At 37.3% G+C, this 11843-nt stretch overlaps 1 protein-coding gene across 1 annotated transcript; it reads right to left on the bottom strand.

Annotated features, from left to right (window-relative positions):
- Positions 1-538: 538 nt before the first annotated feature.
- LOC148914206 (uncharacterized) lies at positions 539-11585 on the bottom strand. The gene is made up of 8 exons (XM_089025634.1): positions 11182-11585; positions 10017-10301; positions 8979-9296; positions 8482-8796; positions 7625-7792; positions 5483-7279; positions 4796-5062; positions 539-3764 (listed from the first exon to the last, which is right to left on the bottom strand). Exons 1-8 carry the CDS (start codon positions 11195-11197, stop codon positions 2431-2433), a joined length of 4500 nt encoding a protein of 1499 aa, XP_088881760.1. The 5' UTR covers positions 11198-11585; the 3' UTR covers positions 539-2430.
- Between the last annotated feature and the right edge of the window lie 258 nt (positions 11586-11843).

Below are 11843 nucleotides of genomic sequence, written 5' to 3'. Positions count from 1 at the left end.
ACATTAATTGTTGATTTGCAGGTTAGTTATACATCATACCTGCAAAATCTTTGCAGCCAATAGCGAGCATGACAAATACGTTTCCTACTGCTCGGAGTACTGAGATTCCTTATAACATCGTGAGCGAACCTGGATTCCTTTCTGGATATAATCAAAGCCAACATCTTTGTATCCGAACCTTACTAAGCACTTCCCACCTTTAATAAGAAACCGAGGGAGAACGTGGAGAAAGAATTTCCAACCGCATTTCTGGTGTGCTGCAGGACAATTTTTTACCCCCAGCTTCGACACTACCAAGCTCAGTTGCGACCACCACAGCAGCACATAGCAACAAAGGGATCCCACCACAGCAACGGATGATAGCATCGCACTGACCATCCTATGCTAGCATAGAAAGATATAATCCAACACTTGTCCTGTGCTCAAGCAGCACTGTTAATCTCACCATTCCTCTCGACTAAAGGAACTTTTCAAGACTTTACTTCTAAAGCTTTCAATATCCTCGCCTTATTTAGTTATAAAAAATTCAACACAACCATTCTGATTAATTACATGTTTATTTAACAAGGCATCAAATGCCACAACTTTAAGTAAATATGTTAATTACTTTATCATGAATACTTTATTCAAATAACTCTAGGGCGTGACGTGTTGCATTAAGGACTAAGTCTTATTTAGCTTCACTCTCATATTTTCATCAGACAAACAATGGTGCCCATCTAAAGGATACATTAAGACACTGAAATTTTATCGACTTATGGAAAGTCAACGTCGTTTTAGTGAGTGACGCCCCTCAATGAGACCAATAAAACTTTTATTAAAAGATAGAACAATTAAATGTTGTCAAACAACCATTTTAGTATGTAATAAACAAAGATTCCCGATGATATGCGTTATGCCATTTGAAATGGTGATAGACAAATAATAGTAATAAATATGGCTTAAATGTCGCGACGATCTTATAAAACTATAAAAACTAGCCTATGAAATTATACAAAAAAATGATAACATAAAAATATTAAAAGAAATAAAACTGCTCAAAACAACTACATCATATACAAATATGTAAATCAAATAATGAAAATATGAATTGCAAGAGTGGTTGTTTGGTTTCTAAAAAGTATAAACAGTTTCTCTAAAAAGTATTTGCAGCGTTTGGTTGTACTCCAGCTAAGTATACTAAGCAGTGATCCAGTAAGGGAAAGTTCATTTAATATGCCGAAGGGGTTGGGGGGGGGGAGATGAAGACTTCTCCTCATAAACCTTTTTTTTTTTTACAGCCCCCCCCCCCCGGACTTAACTTAATTTTCCAAACAACCTATGTTAATTTTCAAATTTAAATTGAGAGTCCCCTTGGTATGTATGACAATTTTTAGAGTCCCCCCTTTCATGCCCTAAAAAAAATTCTACGTATGACCGTAGGGCCGATGAGGAAGGTTTTTAGGCCTGGATTATAAAATGATATAAATACTGTCGAAGGTGTGGAGCAAAACGGTTTACGATTGGCCCTACAGAACGAATAAATCTAAAATATTAGGCAAAAAACGGAGTAACGGGTAAATAGTATTTACAGTTATGCATGATACAGATACTATCAAAAGTACTTGGATGTAACTTAAGCACAATGAAAAGGTCGCTAGAGTGGTTTTTGTGTGAGTGGCCGAACTGTAGCCGTACCGTATTTTACCGTGGCCGTAACTACACGTTGTGATTGGATGTAGTATTGAAAAAAAAAAATGGGAAGACAGTTCAATGTTACGGCAAGATGTACCGTGTAGGTATTGTAAGTTCTCACTCATACGAAAACCGCTCTAATGAATCGCGTCCATCAACTTATTTAAGTGCATCCAGAAACATTGGACAGCAGTTTCAACCTTTTGTGTTTCAATACTAACATAGGATCCTCCAGTCATCTGGTGACACTGTAATTATAAGAACATCATGTGGTAGTTTGATTACTGAAAAGCTTAATTCCATCGATACAGGAATAGAATCGAAAAAACATTTTGTGCAGTTATATAGAGCTCAACAACTGTTGTTACAATCAAGCAACAAAGTTTTTGCACACTGATTTTGTTCCAAGTCAGTGAAGTGAAGCGGTAGTTATGCTCTGCAGGAGGGCCACAGATTTGTCAGTGAAAAGTGTTACGTGTCACCCTCCTTAAATAAAGTTTATTGGTTGATTGATTGATTGCGAGTATCACTCACCGCCTGAGAAAACAGAACTTTCTTGCAAGTCTAATCATTTCATCGTTCGTTCAATGGTTTTCAGTCAAACCTCTTCTCCACAAACATTGATTTTCTTGTGTCATTCCTATATAGCAAACTCGCTTTAATTTCTCCTTGTCAACATTTGAATCCATGCTTGTTGTAAAACTCGATCACTGTCACTTGACAGCTATGAGATACGTTCAATATACACTAGAACTACTATAAACCAGGAACTTGATCTTGATCAATGTCCATTGGCTCTGAGCACTGCCGGTTAGCTTCTGAGGAAGTCGAACCATCAAAAATGTCATCCAGTTTCACGTTTTGAATTGTACCATTGTTTATTTTATCCATAACATCTTTAACGACAGACGACATCAAAGGGCCAAATTCTAATACATGACCCTGATTGGCTCCCTGAAAAGGAATCCCACCACTATGGAGAACCATCAATAGTTTTTCCTCCATCAAAAACCCAGGAGATCCAGAAGACCCTTTGAAGAACGTGCTTACATCATATTTAGCATAATCTGGATTTTTGTAGGTTTTTTGAATCTTGCAAAACAATTGAGGTTGATGTCGATATTTTTGAATATCTTGTTCAAGCTTGATTGGACAGGAGACATCTATTTGCTTTCTACGTCCTCCAGGGTGCCCAATGAACGTTAAATATTCTCCATCTTGAAGCTGACGACCAGGTGGGGCAATATTATAACCTAACTCAGTCACACTTGAAGGAAAACCCTCAACACCATTTGAATACAGCTCAAGAATGGCATAGTCCAGCTTTTTCTTGGGAGAGGAGACCAACACAGGATTAGGTGCGAAACCAAAATAATAGTCAGGTTGATCTTGTTCTTTATAGTTGAAATCAACATAACACTTACTCAAGTTGATACGTTGTTTATCTATGTCATCAAGAACATGCTTGTTGGTGATGACATACTTGGTTCCAATCCTAAAACAAGTTCCTCCACATACTTTTACATTACTAACATTTCTAGCAATTATTGCACCAATAGAATGTTTCATTACACTGATAAGTTTTTCCAAATCTAAAGCAGGCACCTCGTGCTTATGATCCAAAGCGAAATTTTCATGTCTAGCAAAAAAGTCATCAATCTCATCACCTGACGTCAGACCAAGCTTCTTTTCATAAAACTCTTTTGCATTCGTAAACCATGATTTGTTTACTTGTGCACTAATATCAGATCCTGTTGAGGAACCTTCATTTGGAATAGGTGTGATAGGTTCTCGTTTAATTTCAGTACTATCCATTACATCCTCCTCCTGGCTTGTTGACTTTGAGAAGCGCGGCAAATCATCCTGAGTAGTCCTTTTTTTTTTCAAACACTTTGTTATCATGTGCATTTGTTGTTCTGCTTCTTCCTCTCTTCCCAGCTGGGTCAACACGAACGCAAGTTCTTGATAGGTTAAAGCTGTCTCTTCTGGTGTGTCTAGTGAGCGCTTTTGTATTTCAAGCGCTTCTTGAAGATATGACAACGCTTTTTTAAAGAACGATGTCGTATTCGACGGGTCAGCTTCTGCTTGTGCTGTAACATCAAAGTAAAAATCAACATATGAGTTGAGAGTTGTATGTTATAAATATCTGTAAATAGACGATTTCTGAGATATCGCAGGCGCAGACGCGGAAAGTTTGATAACAAACCATTGGAAACCATAGAGTTAAAGGCGATTTCTAAGACCCTTGAAGAAAAGATTTTGTCTGAAATAAGCTATAAAAAAAACTTCAAAGTATTTCTTCGTTAACATAATGTTCAAAGTTTCTGTGTTTTCCAAAGCGCGCGTAATAGTCTTGCCCGAAAATGCCTCGTTTTCGAGCCTGAGCACTCGATACTTTTGTCAGCGCTCGCGCATCTCGAAAAAGATATAAGTATAGAAGCACAGGGATCCCAATTTAGATTAAAGTGAATGGTTAAATAAAATCGGAAAAATTAAAATATTAATCATTTTTAAAGTTTGAGATCAAGACAATGTCCTCCGTAATGCGAAAGAGTAAAAAAAATCATTAAAAAATGCACTAGAACATTTTTTTTTCGCGGGCGCCTTTGTTTTCCTATATAATTCCCCTATGGTATCTAATGTCGATCTTATGTATCTTATGTATCTTGGGCCTCGTCCACACGTATCCGGAAATTTTCTTTATCCGCAATTTTTTTTTACGGATACGGGTTGCGTCCACACGTGTCCGCAAATTTTTGTGTCCGTATCCGCAAATTTTACGAAAACGATTCGAATACGCTGCGTGTGGACGCAAACATTTTCGTATCCGTAAAAAAATAATTGATCTCGAATTTAGAGAATTAATAATTTTTTAATTTTTCCGATTTTATTTTCACCATTCACTTTAATCTAAATGGCTCCCTGTGATAGAAGGTAGTGATCCCTGTACGGGGAGCAATGGCTGTCAAATATGTTTTAAGATTGACTGGTTTAGCGAAAAATGAACATAGATAGAAATAAGAGGTCTGCATCGGTTTTCCAGTTGCGTATATGATACTTTACATGGTCATATACACAACGCTAAGTAAAGTAAACGTACTATCTGAACACATCGACTTACCTTGCTGAGACAGAATAACACCTTGATCGAATAATGAACGAGCCGTATCTTGATGATCACCTAACAAGGTTTTCCCGTATCTCAATGCTATTTCGTTAGCCTCAACTGCCTTGTCATAGTCACCCAGCTCAAGGTAATTCCTGGTAAGCTGACTGTGGGCTGTGGCCGTGAAGGGATGCATACCAAGCTCTTTACGAAATGTAGGCAAGACATGTTTTTCTCTTATTGAAATTGCGTTGACATGTTCTCTTTTGGTACTGTAAGCTCCTAGATAAAAATGAAAACGCCATTATGTTAGAAATATATTACTTTAAACTGTACTTAAGTTAGTTATCTCCTGGGGTTATTACGTCCCCATAAGTTGCGGGTAGCATTGGTGGCGTTCGCGGCTAACGCGTCGTCTTTCATCGCTGTGAGTCCAACGGGTCGGGTCGCTGGTTCGAGCCCTTATTTTTTATTTTTTACAAGTTCATTGTGTTGTATTCAGTATTGCAACTTTGAAGACTTATTTCGAAATTTGAGTGCACCAACACTCATGGTATTAAAACATCTGATACGGGTTGCTGCCTTTGCCCCTCGCTGAGGTTTGGATGACCACGTAAAATATCCCGTCTCACTTAGGGACGTTAAACATAGAGGGTCACAAGTGCTACTTTGCTACTGCCATGTGTCACCACATCTACATACCTGCAAGATCTTCATATCCCATTGCTAACATGACGCGATTCTTTGTATTGGATAAAATCTTTGATCCGCGTACGTCAATTCCTTTCTTGATCGAATCAAAACCCTGTTCGTTATGTCCGAGTCTTACTAAACACTTGCCATATTTGAGGAGAAATTGAGCTTTCGCTTCATCAGATATGACTTCAGATTTGTAAATGTGATCAATATTTTCTCCGGTTTCCTGATACCCTTTGCCATCATCTTCAACAAGAGCTTCGATAACTTTGCAGAAGCAAATATCAGCTTCCTCCAGAGCAGTGGGACATAGGTAAGGAGTACATAAACACCCAAAGACGATCTTGGCACCACGCAGTGTCAGACATTCACAATACAGCTTTTTGTCTTCATTCTTTAGGGAAATTTGTGCAAATTCAAGCAGAATCATCTTTAGTAGATACGATCTCATTAACTTCAATAAGACAAACTGGGAACGAATGAATGACTGGATGCAAAACTGCTTAACTTTAACATCTATACTGCTGTCTGTGATGCACCATCGAGCTATTTCCCTGATGTTTTCATCTTGTAATCTGTACTTCTGAATGGCAAACTTGCTCCGTGTGCTGAAGAATTCTTCTTCAGTTTGAGAGAGGATGTCAAATGTGTAGGAGATGAAGCTCCACCTGGCTGCCTCAAACACAGATTTCAGGTCTTCTTCCTGTGTTGTCTTCAATATACCAAAAGACCTGATAGCTGGATGGAGAACGTATGTCTTACTTTTGACGTCATAGGTATTGAGAAAGCAAAATTTTCTTAACGACTCAAAATCTTCTTCAAGTTGGTGTTCATCTATTTTACTTCCTTTTGCTATGTGTTGTGCTTCCTTCAGAGTAAAAAGATTTGGGAACACAGACAGAAGAACAAGTACCTCTCTAGAGCACACATTCATCTTTTCGAAACATTTCCCAAGACAGTGGTTAAGACGCTCTTCGTCTGGCAGGGAATCTCGGCAAAGAGATTCCAACTGTTCGTGTAGCGGGTAAGAATGAAACTGCTTATAAGCGGCTTCTACACTACCGGAGTCACTCAAAAATATCACGGCAGCACATAACAACAAAGGGATACCACCGCAGTACTCGATGATAGGCTCCACTAATTCCGGTTGGTCTGTTATTTGTATCTCACTTCGTAGTTTCATCAATTCAAGCGATTGCTCTCGATCAAATAGGTTCAATGTCATTTGCTTGACTTTAATGCTAAGACACTGAAGTGGTTCCCGGGTTGTCACTAACACTTTTAGTTGTGGTGCAGATTTGGTGACATCTTCTAGAAAGCGCTGGAACCCTCCTTTCTTGAAAGAAAAAAGAGATTCGTGATCAGACGTTGATCCCGTTTGGGTGGTAGATGCTTGGTTTTTCGTATCTTTTGAGTGATACATGTGATCAAGGTTCTCTAGGATGAGGACACAGTCTTGGCTTGAGTGAGAAAACAAATCAATAACCTGAGATATTGGACGGTTTGCAGAAGTAATGCCACAGGTTGTCAAGATCTTGTAAGCCAAGTCCTCTAGACTGAAAACGTGTTTGGAGTCAACATACACCACAGTGTAACGATGTGGGTCTTTAATGATGTCATGTGCAACACTGACAACCAATGTTGTCTTTCCACATCCTGGGATGGCATGTAGGACAACCATATCAATCTGTTTATCTGTCAGGTTAGTAATCAATTCCTTTTTTTCTTCCTCTCGACCAATAATTTCATGCTTACTGATTGATGGTAAACCAAACTTGAGAAAGTCACATTGGAAAATTCTCGCTAAAAGATGAAAAACCAATAAAAGCATAATGATTCTCGACTTTTAATTCTAGTTTTTTTTAGGTTCAAATGAAAACACGATAAATCAATTAAAGAAAAAACATGACCATCACCAACCCAGTTTTAGGCAAAAATTAAACATTTTCAAAAGTTTAAGGTAACAATACATGTCAATAGCCTGTTACAGAAGCTGTCATTATCATTTATTTACTCATACCCATGGAGCCAGAGATGCTTTCTGCTCTTTCTGCTTTTTGTTATTATCAAAAAGGCAATGGCAATTATTACCAATTTACATTTGCCATCAAACTTGACAGAAACTGATTATCAATATCATATACTTACTACTACTCTGCTCTGTAGCTTGAATACTAAACATGTCTGGTGCTTTAGGAGGCACTTCTGGTGTGTCAGGTGGAGTAGCACTTTTTCTTTCAACATCATCACCAGTGTCATGTGGAAGGTCGGGAACATTACCAAACTCTACTGCATTGCTTTCATCAAATGAAACATCTAATAAAAAATAAAGGACCACAATAATTGATCAATTTAAAAGGTTATCTTAACTATCAAACTTTTCAAGGCATCTCTGTACAGATGAGGGAAATGTTTAAATCAACAAATAACAAATAAACGGTCTAAAATTTAGTAGTCGGATCTTAAAGATATCACAAGACATAGTTTGTGAAGGATTAAATTTTGGGTGTTGGGTTGTCATGGTAATCAGCATTAATTTATGCACATCATGGGGAAATCCTCCAGACTCTTAGCTCGTTCTTCAAAACTGTAGAATCTTTATCAAATTCTGGAACTTCATCTTGGAAGTACAACCTAACTATTCACAGAGGTTTAAGGAATTTTATCTTACGGATTTAAAATTATGGAGTCTTAAATTTGGGACATGAATTTTTGTATATCAGTTGATTTTATGTCAGTAGTTGTTTATAACATTGACAAATTGTGCAACTGGAAGCAAATTCTTTTGCCTTGGAAAGTTTGATAACTAAAATTAAATGTTAATTTCATATTTTAAATTTTACCCTCTTTACTTTTTAATTGATTTGGGCAGTTACTGAAAACTATAAATACATGTTTGAATTTAGGCCTTAATTAATGTTACTGAGCAAGATATAATTAAAAAAACTTTCTAATTTTAGCATCTTGTAGGTATTCCTAGAGCCTACTTACGCATATCAACTTACCAATATCAAAATGAGACCTCAAGATCTCCAAAGCATCATAACGTTCGATTTTCTCCAGTGCCTTAGCCACATCATTAATGGTAGTGGATGGTCTAGCTGCGGTCAACCAGCTGATAACTTTTGCAGTTGGACTGTGAACTTCCTTGTCTTTGGGTGGCTCCAAGCCATCCATTATGGAAGTGTCAACATTAAAATAATTGCCAAGTTTTCTCCATCCCTGAACACCTTGAATATCTTTATTCAGTAAGACTGCAATCGCCTGAAGATCATCTGAACCCACTTTCAAGACTTCACTTGCATTTAAGTCCTTCATATCTGATAAAGGAATGAATTATAGAATTCTTTTTATACATAGATATTATTTACTGTCCCAAAGTCAGTCCAGATAGTGAACAACTTTGCCTGAGGTCTTGCATACAAGGAATGAGACCTGTTTTGAAATAAATAATAAATAATGATAAGATAATGAACTTTTCCTAATCTAATCTTATGCTCACCTTCTACTTTAATAAATTGCTTCACTTTCTTAAGAACATCTTCCCTTCCCATCTCATGGAAACAATCCATGAAGTCCTTCAAAAGAATGGGTTTCTTGCTGGTTGTGTAAAGGTATCGCACCAATGCTACAGTTGGGTTATAATCACTGTACATTGCAAACCTTTGATAAATATCACGAGGAACTCCCAAGTTTTGAGCAAGTTTTTCCCAGTTGCCTAATGGCTTTCTTGCTGAATCAAGTTCTTGTGCAATCTCATCCATAATGTCAGAGGATGAATCTGTGATGACTTCAGACACTTTGTCTTCATCTTTGAATCCTACATTTAAAAAATATTTTAAAAAGGTTTTATTTCCTAGAAATCTTCTTTATCGAGGATTATAAGACTAACTTATGGTGCATCCATACATTCAAAAATTCTATCCTTCTCTTAAAACCTGGGAAAGTTTTATTTTCTAATGATTTGTTTGCATCTGCATAGTTGCACTTCGAAAGTTGAAAGGTAGCGCGCCGAAATTATCCAATCAAGCCACCTTAAATATACTTTTATTTCATCTTAGTATTACACAGAGTTGAGCTACCAAAGCCATTAAGGTTGACCTATAAAAAAGGTAATTAGATCAAACTTTTTATAAACTTTATCTATTTTTAGAAGATGGTTACAAAGATGGCACTCTTTTCTTCGTGGTTCTTTGACAGTGGGCTGGAGGAGAAAGCATTTAAATATTCTCCCTCTTGCTTGTTTATAAATGCAATTATTCTCCTTCCTCCCAAATCTTTCTGCCATTTCTCCTTTTGCAGACAAACAAAAATCTTTAAAAATTTCCTCCTTTTCCCCTTTTTCTGCTAGTTGTCCCTTCTCACTAAATTTTTCATTGTTTCTCAACCCTCCTCCCTGATCCGTTCCTCTCTGCTCCTTTGAGGATCGATATGATGGGTTTAGATATTAACAAAAATTAATATATAAATTTATCCTTGTTTGTAATTCTTTATGTGCAACGGCATTATTTTGTGGAATTTGACCAATTTGATCACTTACTTTTGTCAATCTTGACATAGATATCAACTCTTTGTATTGCTTTTAATGCATCTTTAAGGTCTTTTATTGTTAATTCTTGCTTTTTTGTTGTCCAAAGATATTCAAAGAGCTTGATAGTTGGGCTTTCCTCCAGGTAAAGTTCACATTGGCGTATCACACAGTTATCAATCTTCAGGGCATGAGCCAAATGAGACCAGTAGGGTATGGACTTGAATACCCTGTCCAGACATAGTGAAAATTCCTTTAGTGCGATGAGGTTCTCTTGTAACTCTTTAATAGGAATGCCTGCAAGCAGTAAAATGAATGATTTAATCAGTCATCTGGATAAAAAGAATTAATTGAGGCCCCATTGTAGGTTCATTGATGTGTTGTATTCTCCATTGCCATATTTTTCTCTGCATTGGTTCTTCAGTTTTCTTCCCTCCACATTAACCACATGTGAGTTGAGAGTTGTATAAACATAGAATATTGAATGTACATTATGTGAGTTGAGAGTTGTATGCAGAGAAAATATTTCCATAATTTTTCTTTTCTTCAATTTCAATTTTCAATTTAGGCTGCATTCATTATGTATGCCTAGAGGAGGGTGGAGCAGGTAAAAATTTTCATTTTTGTCAAACACACTGTTTACTAAAGAAGTACATAGGTGTTATTCCAAATAATCAGGAAATATGAAAGATACAGTACTGATTATTTCATTTTAAAGTAGTAAAACATATTGATGTACTTTAAATAATTAAAACTCACAAATAAATTCCACCTCCCCCCACCCCCTCCCCCCCTCCCCCTCTGGCATATGCGCACAAGTATCACAAACAAATAAAAATGCTTCCTAAAGGCCATCACCATTTCTGAAAATGGTAAAAAATACTTCTATTTTAGATGTTCAAATGGCTCCCAGCAATCGGGTCACCCAAACTTTCTAATTTAAGTTCTCTCTAAGATTTTCATTATTTGCTGGCGGGACATTCATACGCTCTGAATTTCATTGAAAAATAACAGCGCTAGACTTGTGGCAAGGTTCCCCCCTTCTACTAACATCCTTTTTGGTATGGCACGAATAACTGAACATTTGCGAAAGACACTGATTTCTTTAAACATTGCTATATAGGTGTAAATCACAGGCTGCAAATAAGATACCTGGTCAGCAAGTTATAGAACTTACCGCTATTCGTCGCCATGTTGCCGGAGATTGGAAATGGAGGGAAATGGGTGCCTTTTGCGAATATTTGATCTCAGTTATGAGTTTCCTTTGGAAATTCTTCGATTAGTCTTATCCATTCGACATTGCGTTAGAGTCCATGAAGCGTTTACAGTACGTAGAAACCATCATGATATGGAGGAATAGAAAGTGAAAGTACGTCTTCTTGCAGACATAATGTGGAACTACCTTTTAAGTGCAAGATTCTTAAGAACGATCAAGCTAAGATAGTTTCAATTTCCCAATTCCAATACTATCTACTATAAAAACTAGGATTGAACAACTAAAAAGATCGAATAGTCAAGAGAAATAAAACTTTGATAGCACGATTTCGTGGAAACGTCGAGTAGCGTCTTCCTGTTTGTCGGCTGTTTGTGGTGACCAAGCCGAGTGTGTGCATTGTGCCATAGGCAGCCCAAACTTAGACTCTTCCACAGTCTCTCGCTCGTCCGTTCCGTCTCCACCACGCTTAGAGACTGTAACGGTACAATGACCGAAAGGACTTATGGGTCCCGAAAACTTGGACCCAGCGTGCTTTGGGAACCAAAATACTCGTCCACAGTCTCTCTCGTTTCAATATTTTCAAGATGGCGGCGAAAACGAGAGAGACTGTGGACGAGTATTTT

Source organism: Actinia tenebrosa, unplaced genomic scaffold (assembly GCF_029948245.1).
Source record: "Actinia tenebrosa isolate PJP-AT-01 unplaced genomic scaffold, QUT_ActTen_1.0 PGA_scaffold0__85_contigs__length_37466705, whole genome shotgun sequence".
NCBI lineage: Eukaryota > Metazoa > Cnidaria > Anthozoa > Actiniaria > Actiniidae > Actinia > Actinia tenebrosa.
Note: the sequence above shows the minus strand (reverse complement) of the source record. Positions and strands in the feature narration are given on the sequence as shown.